Here is a 16,828-nt window from a genome sequence, read left to right on the forward strand (position 1 = left end):
CAACTGAGTTTAATACCCTTGATCAGCAAAACAATTCAGCACTAATGACTATTTTCAAGGGATAGGCCACCTGTAGAAGATTGCTCTGAATGAACAATCTCAACAATGCGATGCCTCCTGCAGCGGTATGTGAGGTCATGTTTCTCCCTGAGATATTTTCTCTGGAAGAATTTGCACATCAAAAAGTTGTAATGCTAAAATGCCAACCCTAAACAGCAGCTGTTGGATCTCTAAGCCTCAGCCTCAAATCACAGCTCCTTTGGGAAACAAATCCCAGCTCCCAACAATGCACAGCAGCTGGGTTCTCAGCATAACTTGGGTTTTTTTGATTGATACATTTCTTAAATTTGTGAGCCTGCAAGCAAAATCTCAGCCATAAGAATATCTCTGAAAATATTGGAACGACTGCATAGCAAGCACCTTCACTGCAGCACTGCGCTCTCCTCCCCCTAGTTTATTTTTTCCCCATTAAGAGCTCCACAGGGTAATCCAGTCAACAAACTATATTTCTGGGATCAGATACCAGATCTTCAGATCAACATAATAGGAAGAGTAAAGAAGGATTAATGTGCTGTCTTGTTTTATTGCTTGCTTTCATCAATGTTTCAGGCTGTATTTTCAGTTTTATAGTCCAGTGTTAAATATACTCGCTGGGCTGCAGCATAACCATTTGATGTTAAGATGGGCCAGAAATAATTTTTTGACAGCTCAAAGGATTTTAAGCTATTTTTGAGATGGGAATTATACATGTGAAATACTTGGAAATTTCTCATGACTGTCAACTAATAGGGGAATATATCAGCTTTGAAACAAGGATTTTTTTTATGTCATCTGTACATTCTTGCTTTTAACATTTGCATTTTCATACATTGAAAACAGAGACTTTTCTACATATTGTTCAAACAAAAATCTGTTTTTCAATTTAGCTTCTCACTTTTCAAGCAAATTAATGTCCCTAAAAGCACTTTTATTACGGTGTCTATAGGAAGAGTTATATAAAAGAACTTCTTTTGGTTACACTATAGCAGAAAATTTACACATGGACTAAGAAGTTTAAACAAGTTTAGGTTTTTTTTTTTTAATTGATGAAGGAAAAAAATGTGGGAACAGTCACTGCTAGTGTCTTCGTGTTCAGGAGTTTTCAAGTATTTTATCTGCACAAGCAATTAAGAAATAATTATGGAATGTTATTGAAAATAGTATGAAATAGTACGAAATACTATAGTATTATGAAATACTATTTTGTGACTTCATTATTCTTTAATGTACACTCTTAGGCTTCATGTAGCATACTGATATCAACATGACTAATACTATTATAGTTTCTCAGCAAAATAATTAAATACATGCATTTATTTTACATCAACTATTTCTTTCTCCATCTCCCTTTCTTTGCGGGCAGTAATGCATGGCATCAGTTGAGAGCTGCAGTTGATGCTGTGTAAAAAATATATAAATCTTTTCTACCAAACCTTGGTTTGTTCTGTTTGTTTATACCAGAATCATCTGGTACCACTTGCCTTATTTGAAAACAGCATTTTTCTTCTTCAGAGCAGCACCCAGGAAGAAGAGAGTCCAAGAAGGGTGAAAGAGGAAACAGAATTGTTCTCAATTTAGTTTGTGGAAATTACCTCCCAATACCTTGCTGTGCAGTATGCACAGACTGGCAAGATCATAATTTCTTGACCTGAAACTAGGGATGGCATTAGATCTAGTCTCTTAAAACAAATCTGTATGAGTTAGAAAAGTAACAGTAGCTTTATTTTTTTAAACCATAATCTATTTCTGTCCCTATTAAAAATACCCAGTGCTGGCACAGAATTGAAAAACCTCCTCTCTTTTAGAAAATAAATAATGTAAGCTCTTTGAACTAATAGCACATTTAATATAAAAAAAGGTGCTAAAGAGCTGTTAGGCTGGGCCCTAAGGCAAAATTCCATATATTCTCCAATTTAGGAATACTCACAATGCAGAAAGCCTCAGGAAAGATTTTGTTAATTATTTTTTACTGTTGTTCTCATTTCTGTCTTGAATTCAAGTCTGTATGACACGATATATTTCAAGAATTAAAAGGTTTTGTCAGAATGTATGCTTTCGGAATTCAGACCTGAATTCAGTATAACAACATCATTAATTGGTATGCTGCATTTGCATTACTAATCTGTTAAAATTAATGAGTGCTAAAAATAACTTTAAGGTTATAAGCTTAGATATTGACATTTATCTTCCAAATTTATTTTTTTTAAAATAATTTAAACTCATTTTCCACAATTTTGTGTTTGTTTTTTAAACCAAGGAAAGTAGATTGAGTTGTTCTCACTTTGAGCAGCAGTTACGCAGGCAGTATGTGGTATCATGCTGCCATCTATAGCTTAAAGAAGAAAATAGACTGCACAGTTCAAATTAACAAAAGCCACCACACAGAACACAAATGATCCGGGTCTCTCAAAAGAGGAGCAATTGAGAGCTGCAGAGACACATTTGTGTGGTTGCATTCAGGGAGCAAGACTCATGGCCTCATTTAAAACATCAGCAAGACCTCCATAAGGAGCCCTAGGTTGGACCAAGTCCTAGCTGGCTGCCCTTCCCTCCATCAGCCTCCATACCAAAGCAAGAAAACTTTTTGATGAAAAACTGTTTACATTCACGGCCACAAATACAAGAAAAAGCAACAGGACCTCAGCATTCTGGAAAACCAGTTCTATAAAATTATATACTTGTGCAGAAATCCAAGCTTTTAAAAAGTGAAAATTGTGACAAATTTCCATGAAAACAAAACTAGAAACCTGTTTTCCTGTTAAGAAAAGAATGGAAAATAATGGACAAGTGGGTTTTTTTTTTTTTTTTTTTTTTTTTTTTTTTTTTTTTTAAATCCTGTAAATTACCAAGAATCTGACACTTCCTGGTTTTATTTCCTTTGCTGGTGGTGGTTTGGAATTATTTTGGTTGGTTGGGGTTTTTTTGTTCGTTTGCTTTTTTATTTTTTATTCTTTTTAATTCTTTTACTTTTAAAAAATGAGAGAACAAAGAAGTTCCTTCTTTAATTTGGTTCCAACTGAAATCCTCAAAGCAGATGACTTTACTAAAGTCCTCTATAGGCATTACAAATACATTCATTTTGACCTACTTTTCAAGCATTATAAAAAAAAAAAATCACTGATGTCAGTTTTTCATCAGTAAAAATATATGTAAATTACAAGAAGTCTTAAATTAGTACTAGGACCGTAGTAGGACCTATAAAAGCTTATTGATAATTTCTACCTGTATCCTCACTTTTTTATGCATCTAAGGACAGAAAGATGGAAGCCCTGTACTGGCTGTAGCACTCCAAAAAAAGCTGACAAGGAAATCACCACAGGCATACAATGCTTTCATCCGAAAACTGCCATTCAAGGGTATATACAAGCAAATATTCAGCTTCTAGAACTTCACAAACATGACCTCAAGACTTCCTACTGTCTATTGGCCGCGTAATGTAGTTTGTTCTACTTGACACTTCCAGAATGAAATATCGGATCAGCTGTCACACTCCTGTTTCAAAAAGATCCAAATGTAGTCAGGAAAACAATAAAACGTGTGTTAACTCTTGTACAGATGGCATGGCTTAGAGAACACTCCAGGTACTCCATGATGTGTGTCAGACCAGCTGTCTAGCAGATCCTAACATTTCTAATGAGGTTCAGGGAAATTACTGCTTTTTTTTATATACATATATGTATGTGTTCATATATATAATATAGATTATATATTACATATTGCTCTGTACCCTATCTGGTAGTAACATCCTTAAGTGTGTGGCAATATCAGCAACATATCATAAAATAAGCAAACCTAATATTTAGACAATATAATCCACCACCAAATAGATTTATGGTCAGTCATAGTCTAAAGCTGGTTTTACCTTCCCTCAGTCATGCTATCCCTCCTCATAGCCCAGAATGCCTATCTGATTAAGTGTTTTGTAGGTAGCAAAAGTCAAAACACTGTCCTAAAACTAAAATGAGATTATAGTTTATCTTGTACTTTGCAAATCCTGTTATTTGGATATCTGATCCCTTAATCAAAATCTCTTTGGAACAGGGACTGTCAGTATAGGTGTCTAACAGACCTAGCATATATAAAAGATTTTTTTTAAACATCCATAGAAAGCTCCATTGTATTCAGAATGAGCATTACTGTATTTCTTCTGCTTGTGTTCAGAACAGTAGAGAAGGGATGAAAAAGTAAAAAATACCTTGTCTAAACTAGAAAAAAAAAAAGGGTTCTAAGCATGTGTTCTTGGCTAGTTCTACCCTGAATCTTTTCCTGGCTCAACAGGAAAACAAGCACTTTTCATTCTTCATTTTTAAACCAACATGACAAAATATTTCCCAGCATCTAATACCATTATCTGTTACCTTCATGCATCACCCTGTTGTCAACAGAGGCATTCGTTCAGATATCCTGCTTACTTCCAAAGCTTCTGTCTGAGGGGAACACTACTTTCCCTGACCCATCTGTTACCTAAAGGTAGGAAAATAGTGGCTGCTAGTGTCCACAATCTGTCAGATCAATATTTCCAGTTCAGAAAGATCAGAAATAATAACAAAAATACTAAGTGTGGTGTATATAAATTTGAGGCCTGGAGAGCATAACGTGCTTAAATAGGCTTTTACAATACTCATATTCAAGAGACAAAGTTCACTTTGCTCTCTGAAGATCAACTACTTTCTTTACACTCAAACCTTTGTCAGAAGAGGATTAAAGAAACTTGTTCAAAAACTGCTTCAGTTAAAAGTAGGTGCTTTTACCTTCTTTCTTGTTTTTGGAGAAATTTTGCTGTTTCACTTTAAACAGATTTCTCTTAGCTCCATCATGCTCACATGAAAACCCAGCACTCACAGAAGGGGCCAAATATCAGCAGTTCCTCGTTTCTTACTTCCTAAGACAGACCCAGAGGCAGAACTAATTCTACAGTACTGATCACTGCCTCGAGCAGCTTTTAGCCTTCCTTGCCATTGTTTCTTGCTGAATATTAATAGTAGTTTCTAAATCTTTATGCAGGAGTCTGCGATATATTTAAGTTTCCTTTAGGAGGAATCACACTAACAGTTTTGTGGAAGCTAATGAGTTAGTTCCTAAAAGAAATGCACAAAACACAAACTAAATGCAAGTGACTACACATTCCAAGAACAAAACTGCCCTGGAGAAAAAGACAGCTTTTTACTGCCTTCTCAACTATAAGCAGCAATTTAAACCCTATAATTGATCACCTTGCTTTCCAGCATGCCCCCCACACCCCCAAAAAGACTGTTTTAACTTTTTGTGAAGGGTCTTGCTGGTGGCATCCAGTAATTTCAGATTTGAAAGCAAATGCACAGGTTACAAAAAAATAAAACACCAACAAAAAAACCCAAAACCAAACAACACAACTTTAAATGAAGGAAGACTTCTAATGGAAGAGCTTTCAGTATTGTTTAACATTGCTCAGAAAGGCTAGACCTAGTAAACAAACTACTGTTTAGGTAACCCTCATCTCCCACAGGGCTTTGGTACAAGTGCAGTTTCTCAAAGATAATTTTCTTTGCAGTTCTGATTATTTAACAGGACCCAACAGATCTACATTTATAAAGATACTTCTTGCAAAGCTTACTAAACATACATAACATTACAACCTCCCCTATGATAAACCTGCCACATGCACTGACCCATACTACACATATACTCATCACTTCCAAGTTTTTTCTAGACCCAAGAAACTCTTTCACAGTCATTGGCCATTTACCTCTTCACTCCCTTAAAATAATTTTTAAAATAAAAACCCACTCAAACAGAATAGGACACAAAAAAAGTCAAATAAACTTAAGGGAAATTTCAATCAGTAATACTTGCTACTGTGTGTATTATTCAGGAACTTATAAGCTATAGACTACTTTGCTATTGTGTTCTGAAAAGATTTAGTAGTAATACATAAATGAATAAAGCACCAATAAAGACTTTCACTGTAAAAGATTTGCACAAAAAAAAGAAAAGCCTTTGTAGAAAGGATAGTGGTTTTTATTGTAGCCTTAGAAAATACTGAATTATGAAAGATACAAAATCAACTGTTGTAATTATGTTTATTTTACAATCTGTATGCCATCATACTCTTATGGCTTTAAGATAGTCCGTCCAAAGTATTTTAAAACATGCTTTAACGAAGTATTTTACAATTTCAAAATCGAGTATTTCTTTACTGAAAAAAAAAAAAAAAAACAAAACAAGCACTCCAAAACATTTACCTGAGTATTCTGTATCATAAAATTGTCATTCATTCTTAACTTGTCCAAGTTGATGATATAGGCTATAGAAGTCAACATGCAACTTGTAGGTCTACTGTATTAAATAAATATTTTTAAAATTATTTAGATGCAGCTGGTTAGGCAAAAGCCTACCCTCAAACTTCATCAAGTTCATCATAGGTTTTAAAACATGACATTAATTTTATCATGTCAATGACAGGCATGATTTCTGCACTGGAAGCCCTGCACGGTTTGCGGGGTGGAATTGAGGCCCTGGCTGATCACCAGGCTGCAGCAGGGGAGCACAAGCCTCTGGTGGGTACTCCAGCCTCTGAGCCTGCCAATCACTGAACTTGTCCTCCAACTTTGATAGCCAAGTGTGTTGGGGGTTTGGGCCACTGGATACATTTAAGTTCCCAGGCAGTCATTCTCTACATATATGCTCCACCTCTCTATAGTATTTATCCTGAGGAATTTAATTTCAGAGTATGTGTAACCATTAGGACAACGCTATGATGTCATTATCCACGTCATTTCAGAGTATCACCAGCTTTAAAAGTGAAATTATGTATGGACAGTAGAGAGATTTGGGGCTTTCTGCTTTGTTTGGCTTTTTGTTTGTGGTTTGTCTTTATTTTTATTTTTTTTTTTTTTAAAAACTGTTTCTTACTGGTTTGCTTTTTTAAATAAAATGGAGACTTAGGAACAAAACACTGCCCAGGGTGGCAGCACTGGAGGGAGGCAGGATTAAATTAACCAGGCATATACAGATGCTGGAGAAAAAAAAAACAGAGAACTTAATGAGTAATACATAAACAGGATCAGCAACACATAAATGATAGTCATTTAGAAGAATTTCAATTCAATTATCTGAAAATATATCCAAAGCAGTAGAACTATCATGATGTCTGCCATATAGCTTTTATTTCTAAATTTCAATTACTGCAAGCACTGTGATTTATACAAGCTATGCTCCATTAACATGAATCGTTCTCTTGAAAAAGTAATTATATATGATGAAAATCCAAGGATATCACTAGAGATTTAAATCAACTTTCAGTCTCATAGGTGAGGTAGTGTAGTCACTTGTATTATGTGCTGGTTATAAGAAGTACTGTTGAAATCTGTCAATTTTAAAATTTGTTTCAAAGTGGCGGCTTAATAGTCTTAATATATTTATTAATGCTATCTTACCTGTAAGAGCAGGAAGGAAAAAAAGCCTTGCCAAGAACAAGTTTTGTCTCACTGCAAGAGAAAACTGCAAAGCAGTATTTACAACAGTCCTTTGCTTAGTTGCTGCCTATTGTACATGCACACAAAAGACAAAAAGCTAATATACATTCTGAGGTAGGAAACGAAGAATTCCACTGGCTTGTACAAGATTCTTCATGTTTTGTAAACCAGCAAATACAAAGTTTTCTGTGGTGAGGTTCAATACTTAAGTTCTGGTGAGAGAATAACACCTAAATATCAAAGCATCATTGGTATACAATATGCATCTATTGCCATGTAAAAATATTAAGAAAAAATGGGGACTGTTTTTAGCAGCTGAACTTCTCCTTCACGAAGTAAAGGAAAACCCTCCAGCTCATTTCCTTATTTTACTTTCTGTATGTTTATACTTAGAGCACAAGCCATGGAAAACGTATTACAGGTTTAGCCATAAAAGTATCCTGAAGACTAAAATTCTGAAATAGAACTTTACTGGTCCCAGTGATTAGAAGACAAATACATTTGTAGATTACTTTAGGCAATTAGGCACTGAAGTTGAAGAATTTGGTGCCTGAATACCTTAAAAAACCAACCTATCCTTAAACTTTCACAATACTTGGATTCCAACTTATGACAAACAGCAGTGAGCTTGAAGGTGCTAAACAGTAAGTCACAATACAGCAAGGAATTTTAACAAGTATATGGGATTCAGATGCCAGAGGATTCAATGCACACTAATCAAAGAATTGCATCAGTTACAAACTTCTGTCTTCCCCAGTATGTTATTCCTCCCATAAAATTTAAAGAGCACAGCACCTCTGCTGTTCCAGATGTCTTAACTACAACATACTGGAGAGCTGAGACAAAGGCATATATTCAACAAAAACTGGCTTTGGTACAGGGATGGGAACAGCAGGAAGCAATGAGCTGCTCCACAGCACACTTGCCAGAATCTCCTCATACTGTCACGTTGCCTTAACATCTACAAAATAAACATTTACAGAGCTTTATACCCTTCTTAAGGTTTCTCAACCAGGAAAAAAAAATTTTCAAGAGATAAGAATTCCAGATATAGAAGAAGACACTTCTTAGAGAACGCTCTTCTTGAGATGCAGAGTGGCATTAGGTACTGTGGCATAGAATAAGAGGGAAGGCTGCTCTATAACCTGAATGAAAACTTCCTCACAAATAAACATCTGTGCAGAGTTTATACTTTCCAACAACTTTCCTGAGCTCTCCTTGGCATCACCACACAGAAAACTCCAAGGCTGACACATACAAATTACACTCTAGAACTACACAGAGCAAACCTAAAGCTTGCCAAGTAATACAATGACCAGGTAATTGTCAACGTAGTTTCAAAAGATAAAGTTTCATCTTTAATTCCACTTAGTAAGTTACCTTACAATAATGCTTAATCTCATTTTTAGTTGCAATGTTGAGAGGCTGGCAATAGGAAGAGAACGGATTCATTCATCTGTAGTGCATTTGTCAGTCATTTGCTGACAGAAGTCTGTGATACCACTGCTCTGTCCACACTGTTCCCCAAGCGAAGTTTTCTCTAATGTTCTTATAGAAACTGGGTGCAGTTCTTGTACTTGATTGTATGTTGCATCACACACACTTTTCACACACTGGTAACAAGAACCCTGGTCATTTGTAGATGTAACACCTGGAAGAGCATCTGCTAATTCTGCACATGCTGGTATTGCAGGCTCACTGTCTGATGGAGCTGTTTGTTCTTTTTCCGGGAATAAAAACAAAAGTTGACAATCTGAGGAAGAATATTTTGCGAGTATTTGTATTTGCTCATGACTCAAGGCTGCTTCTTTACACACCTGCTGGCAAAGTCCAGTCAGATTCTGCTTGGTCTCACCCAGAGTTGACAAAATATGGTTTCTTTCCTTCAGCAAGTTCTCCTTCTCATTTTGCTGCAAGAAGAAAAATAGCCTTTTAGTCTGCACTTTAACACAAATCTATACCTTGTTACGTTCATAACAAAGCTAAAACAACACTGCTAATAATCTGGCCTGCTGAAACAGAAGTAATTTGGCAGTAAGAAAGTAGGCACCGATACAATCAAATGCCTATCAAAAAGACAATCCTAACTTCTCTTGAAGCATCATCAACAGCTACTTGAAGTGGTTTTTCAGACACACAACTTTTTCAAAACTTCTGATGGCAGACAACAGTATCTTGCAGTTATTAAATAAGTGAAACCTAGCTTCGCCTACTGTAAGGATTCCTGAAACACTGATTCTACAGGGTAATATTTAAACCATTACCACTGGATCAACAAAACATTAAGCAGAGTAGTATTCACAGAGATTTAAATTTTAGAAGTTAGATGTGGAAAAACAGACATCATATTTTGATTATTGATATTCCTCTGCTACATGACAACAAATCCAATTCTTAAGTGTGAAGTGTACTGTAGAACATGAAGTAAAGAAGAGTTTCTACAATAAGCAGAAAAATATAGGAAAATTTTAAAACCAAAACACGCTAAAACTAAACAAAATACTTGTATTGGAAATACAGCTTTCTAGTTTGTTTCAAGGCACTGACTAGAACACTGAAAGAATTTAAAGTACAGTGACAGAGCAGTGGCAGATTAGTGAACTGAAGATGCAAGAACCGAAGTGCCACTAGGGAGGCAACCTATGATTGGAACAGGAGAATACCAGTTGAATGCATGAGTTTTATTTACACAGCAAACATGTTTAAGAGTGGCAGATACCACTCAGACATGAAATAAGACTGTCCTTGCTCAGAAGAGCTTATGATCTAGCTACATAATGCAAATGGATTTTCCAAAGGACAACAAAAGCGATGGCAATTCACCAAAATATATCAAATAGAAAAAACTACCATTCATTAAAAATTAACTTTTTTGGTTTGTTTGTTTTACTTCAGTATCAGGAATTTTTGTGAGACTTCTGGTACAACCGGCTGAAGATGAAAGGATATGGGCAACTAAGCGGCTGGTCTAATGATGGAAACAAGCAACATCCAGAAAAAGGAGAAATCAGGAAATAGCAGAAAATTACAAAAAAACAAACAAGACCATAAAGAAGAGTTGGGGGGGGGGAGGGGCACAGAATAAAAAAAGTGAAAACACCCTAAACCCCAATCATGCCACACATTGAGTTCTATAATTAAAAGGCAGTTCTGAAGATGTATAAAACTTTATAAATAGTTTTTAAGAAATAAATTTTAATCATAGGGACTGGGTGTTACCACTATTGCTACATCAATTAGCTCCTAGAAAGTTTACTTATTGTCAGGCCTTCTCACATTCCCTTTTGGAGGTGAAACTCATACTGCAACCTCTACAATTTTTTTGAAAGAACTAAGCAGCACTTTGCAAAAGAAGCAGTTGTTGCAGGTCCTTTTTGCCTAAAATTATTAGCAAAGCACTCTTTCTAATAAACTTCTACTTGTCAGCGTACTGGGAGCAGGTGTTGCCAGACTCCTAAACCGGTATCACTTTACGTACATTTTTGGGTACATAGAGGCACTTAGTTGTTTATTAAGGACTGATGAAATTATCTGGACTGACGTTCAACACAAACTTCAACATTCAGAAATAATTATTTCGCTGTAAATTCCACATCCCATCTGAAGCTGTTGACAGATTATCACGTTTAATTATTACTGTTGTATTTTAGCAGCATTACACTAATACTGCAAAGTAATGCCAGCTAGTTTTGAGGTGATAATAATCAAACTGAGATGTCTTTTAATTATTCTGGTGAAGTACCTATTTCACTGACATAATTCCTCTCCCTGGTGTAGTATATAGAACAAGATCTCACTTTCTTGGATCACAGCTTATAAGTACATCACTCATTGACACCTCCTTCTCCTGAGCTAAGGAATCTTCAGGGAAGTAGTGCTTCTTGAGGTCAGTTGTCCTTACTCTGCTTCCCCTCACAAGTACCCTCACCTTAAAGCTTTGAGGTGATAAAGTACCAGGAATGTGAACAGACCAGGTGCTTTGAAAGAGCTGTTTCTAAGGAGCCAACACTGCCTTGAGTGGTCCATAAGTATTCTCTAATATGGAACATTAGTCAACTCATGCAGGGGGTTAGTCTGCTCCAGATACAGGACTTTCCCAAGAAACACACCACAAATACTATCTGAGAGAACAAAAACCTGATAAGCAACAATAGAAATGAATACAACATGCTGTCCATACTGAAAGCCAGGATGAGGCATTTAACCAAATATTTCCTAACAGGCTGTAGTACTGACTATTATCTACTTGTCAAGAGTTTTCAAACTACGGCTACACCATATTTTCCTCTCTTAAAGCCACATTACAGCAGATACCATGAGAAGATCAAAGACTAACAGGTCTGAAACACATGACTGACCCAGAGAAGCAGGCATGAGGCAGGAGTCATCATGCATGAAGCAACATGGATGCATCACACAATGCCTTTCACAGATGACTCTTTTCTTCCACCCACCTGGAAATTATGCCTAGACAGATCTTAAGTTTCTGTATTTGTGCACAGCTTGTAAAAGTTTGATGGTGCATAACATCAGTTGCTGTCAGACATGCTCAACAGCTCCAAACTAGGTCTTTTCAGGAAGTTCTGAAGAGACTTACCTACACAGCTGGAAAAAAATAAGCAACTGGAACATGTTTGTGCCTAGAGCATGATTCATAAGTCAGACCTCACCTCACAATTCTCAACACTCATTGTCTAGACCCTGCACAGTGATATCTGTCAAGCAGCCACCAGTCTGGTCTAGCACAGGTCCACAGAAAATGCTAGTATAATCATCAATTAGTCAACTACAGGTCTAATTTTGCAGATGAATCTCTAGTTCTTCCCCCCCTCCCCCCGAAAGTGTTGCACAATATTGACAAAGTTGCATAACAAACAGAAATGATAATAGAAAAACAGAAATCGAAAGCTCCAGCTTGTCAGAAATGCAACTTCTCTCTTCAGTCAGAGTAATATAACTGTTACTAACTATCACCTGATTTCCCTCCCTCCCAGAATACCATCTTCAGTCAGCACACTAAACGACTTGCTGCATCAATTCATCAGGGCTGCATGACTCTCCAGGCCTTCCTGCAAAGACTGTCTCCTTTGGTGCAGAAATAGAAATGCGTGTAGTCAAAGATGATGGACCACTTCAGGAAAATAAGTTTTTAGCACATGGCACTTAGCTCTAATTTTCTTTTCCTTCTCATTCTGAACTCATATGGAGAAAGGTGCAACACAACAATTCACAGACAAGGACAGTCTAAAATGTTCCATAGACAAGAAGTAAGAGTAAAGTAAACCTAAACAACTATTTAATGCACATTGTGATCAACCATAAAACTGAGATGAGAGGGTCAGAAACAAAGACCAGAAAAAAATCCACTCACAATTACCTTCTTGCCAGAACTTCATATTATCCACTTTTTGCTTAAGTTAAATATTTATCTTTTTCTTACTTTTGAAGAAGGAGAAATGATATTTATAGATAGTTGCAGAGAAATCTGGACGCATTAATTCCTCAGCTACAGTCTTGATACAGCTGCTAAAAAAGCAAGCAGCTTCCCAAGTTCTGCTGTATTTTCTGCCCTTCTGCAAGGATTTAATTTTTAAGATTCAAGACTCAGGAAACAGGTCAGCAGCCCATGTTAATATGTTACAGGAACAATCCTTACACAACTACAATTGCGTAACTGTAAGCTTGATCATGAGCAATACCACAAGCTACAGAACAAAAGCACAGAGCAAGAAAGGGGAAAGAGGGAGAAAACGATGCAGAAAGGGATGGTGGTTTGGGAATCGCTCTGTACAATTAAGCCAAATGCTGATGGGCTTCAGGAACATCATTCATGAAAAATTATGCTGTGGTGCACTTTTAATTGAGTGGAAAGAATTCTACATAAGGAAAAATGTGTGTACTTTAGAGTAAAGCACAGAAAAACTAGAACTGCTACCAAGAAGTCATCTAAGACTGATGGAGTTTCTGAGCTTGAATAGAAAACGTAGTCAGCCACCTCACACTAACTACTGCCAGAAGTCCAGTCAAGATGTTCAGAAAAAGACTAAAGTCAACAATCATAACATTTATACATACCAGTTTTTCAATTTCAGATTCAAGATTTTGTATGCAGTCAAGTTTTCTCTTACGACATCGCTGTGCTGCAATTCTATTTTTACTTCGTCTTCGGATATCATGAATGCAGTTCAATTGTTCAGGAGTTAATTTATGCATTTTCAGAAATGACTGGAAGTCATTTCTGGAAAGTGAAATAATCCTTTGTGCATTAAACGGCAGTTTTACCTAGAATGGAAGATACAGTTGTAAGTCAAAGATGAAACTCATATTCACAAACATCAACAGGCCAATTCAAGTTTTCATTTTATACATTCTTTACCACACAACTCATCTTACTTGCACAGCCTCAGAGACAAGAGTAAGCTAATGTAGCCATCAGATGAGGCGGATAAAACTTTGGGGTGTCAACTGGATGAGTTCAAGCCTGGGCAAAACAATGGAGTACTTTGCACATTTACACTAGATTCTCAAAAGCATATTCGGAGTAGGATGAAAACTATCCATGTGTATAGCAAATAATTAGGTGATACACTCTACGAAAATAAGTTATGGTTAGGTGGTGTACAAAACAAGTGTCAAGAATCACTAATACAGCCTGGAGTTTCCTCTAAGCTGCTATTATGATTGTGTATCCTGAATATATTTTTATGACTATAGTATTCTGCAGTAAAAGTTCACCTGAAATGGGTATTTTCTTAAAATACAGATGTTACAGTATTCGTCTTGCCATTCTTAACACTGGAAAACAGAGAACCAGGCTCTAGCTACCCTCTACACCTGAGCTATGGAAGCAGAAGCTTCTGAAACACACGTAGACCATGAAGTCCTGAATAATACTGAAAAACTTCTTTACCTTTACCCAATAATTTCCACATTTTATGACTTATCCAACTAAAGACACTTTAATCCTTATATTTAAGTATATTAAGTAGCAGAATATGTTACCTGGTCGTGGTCAAAAATCTGAATTTAGTTTAAAAAGCAAACAGAAACCCTTTCTGTGTTTGGCAATCACTGGGACACACAGGCCAAAAGGAAAAAAAAGGACAGTACTGCCCTAAGCAACGATACCATCTACTCCTTTGTAATGCAAAGATGAGGAACGTATTTAACCAATTCTGGCCTTTTGTTTGGCCTGCCAATTGTCTATGCCGTTGGTAGCTCCCACTTATTTTAAGTCTCAGTAAGACCTCGAATCTTGAAAAGAAAAAAACCCTAGTGCTTTAAAAACAATTGAATTTTCCTGACATGAAATGATTTGGCATACGTAGCCACACTAATTCTACAATTCTAAGAACTGTGACAGAAGTCATTCTAGGTATATAGTAAAATACTTTGGGATCACACCTTTATGTATGACACCTGCTTAAAACATTACCAAAGCAATGACATAAGGGAAAGAAGTGCCAATTAATTTTTGCAGTTGGAGGAATAAATTAGTTTTAGGGAAGGTAATACTATTAAAGCAGTCTTAAATACACAGGTACAAAAGCCAGCTTGAAAACTCAATTTTCATATCTCAGTAAAACTGAAGCATCATTCTCTCCCACCTCCCTACAACTCAGAATAAACCCAAGAAAACGGCTAAGTTTCTATAAAACAAAAGTTCCAAGAAGTTTAGAGGGTTTTTTAAGATTAACTGAAGGAGACAAAAAAAAGAAAAAAAAATAGAATCCACATGCCTTGGTTTAAGACTCAAAACCTTTTCAAAAAGAGTTTTTACAGAAAAATATCTGAAGAGATCTAATACCTAAGCATCTACCATTACAACACCCTACTAAAAAATACTTTAGAAGTCTTCTGGAAGCAATCTTCCATATAAACCTTTGAATAGTTATTTAAAGTTTCATTTACCAGATTTTCTAAAAATGCGACCAAAAAAACCTAAAACAAAACAAACAAACAAAAACAACCAAACAAAACAAAACAAAAAAAAACCCAACAAAACAAAACAACAAAACAAACAAGAAAACGCTCACAAACCACTAAAGAGACTGAGAACTAGGTTTCTGAACAGGGCCTTACAAGACAGGGAAACAAAGGATACACCAGGGTGTTCTTACCTCACATTCTTGTTCTCTTGCTGAACAGGATTCGCTGTCTCCCTCAGTGTCAGTTTCCGAATCCTCTCCCAAACTCATCACATAATTATAGGGACACTCTTCTTGTTGCTGTCCCTGAACATAATCTCCACTGCTTATTTCAGAGCTGTTGGAGCAGCCTTCGGTATTAAGGTTACTTATGAAGGGGCAGTTGACAGGACTCAATGTTGTAAAAGTTCGTTGAGAGCAAGGTTCAGGGCTTTCACTGATCCTGATACCCAGCCATGGACACTCTGATTTTTTCCCTGAATATACAGGCTCCAAGTAATCTTTTGGTACTGCAGGTGGTAAATGTATCTGACAGGCTTCTGTGCTGTAAATATCACTCCAGAAACCTTTTGCTAGATGTTCTGCTACTTCTCTCTCCACACTGCTTCGATCCCCAGATGACGTCATGTTAGTGGCTTCCCTAGTGCACAAATCAACCTTTGAAGGTGTGTCATCTTGATTTTCAATTTTGTCATTCCGAACTCCAGTACCTGATACAGTTTTTTCAGCCAAGACTGTGTTGTTTTGTGTGATACCGAAATTCAAGTTACCATACTGCTCACAAGTATGTAAAAAAGACATAGAATCGAGTCCATGAGGTGCAGCAGAGTTTTGGGGGAAAACAGCAAGATCCATTTTCTCCACAGGACACGACACATTCTGAGCCTCAGAATCTCTCTGTGATTCTTCTTTTTTCTCAACACTTTCCTCCCCTTCTTCTGTTTTTACCTGAGTCTCCTCATATGTTGAGACCAGCTGCATAGGTACACACTCCTGAGCTTTCTGTGTGCCATCACTATCAGGTATTTCCTTCTCAAGAAAAGTTGCAATTGGTGGCACTTGAATGTCTTTAATACTGGAACTGGACTCTGAAGCATGAATTTTGTCATTTCCAAAAGCTTTCTGGAATTTCCTATACTTTGGGCATTGGAAAGATAAGCTGGAAACACTATCCCTTTCTAAATGTACAGGATCACATGTTTGATTGGCATTATCTTGGAGAGCAGGCGATGACTTAGCATTTTCTTCATCTTTACAGAGTTTTGTGTCAGAAGTTTGAATATATTCTTTTTCTAAAAGTTCTTCTGCTTCATCATCTATTTCTGGGTCTCCATCATCCACACTGCCAATTTTACGGTTTGTTTTCTGACAACGCTGTGTACAACACTTCTTCGTAGGACATTCCTG

General features: G+C 36.5%; 1 protein-coding gene across 1 annotated transcript in view; it reads right to left on the bottom strand.

The window, feature by feature from the left end:
- Positions 1 to 8,880: 8,880 nt before the first annotated feature.
- BACH1 (BTB and CNC homology 1, basic leucine zipper transcription factor 1) overlaps positions 8,881 to 16,828 on the bottom strand; it is a 12,074-nt gene continuing 4,126 nt past the window's right edge. Inside the window, 3 exon segments of the mRNA XM_008949841.1 lie at positions 8,881 to 9,403; positions 13,569 to 13,775; positions 15,614 to 16,828. The exon segment at positions 15,614 to 16,828 is cut by the window's right edge and continues 15 nt beyond it. Coding sequence (XP_008948089.1) covers positions 8,942 to 9,403; positions 13,569 to 13,775; positions 15,614 to 16,828 — 1,884 coding nt within the window. The 3' untranslated portion in view covers positions 8,881 to 8,941.

The sequence above is a fragment of the Merops nubicus genome, unplaced genomic scaffold (genome assembly GCF_000691845.1).
Source record: "Merops nubicus isolate BGI_N331 unplaced genomic scaffold, ASM69184v1 scaffold5651, whole genome shotgun sequence".
Taxonomy (NCBI): Eukaryota; Metazoa; Chordata; class Aves; order Coraciiformes; family Meropidae; genus Merops; species Merops nubicus.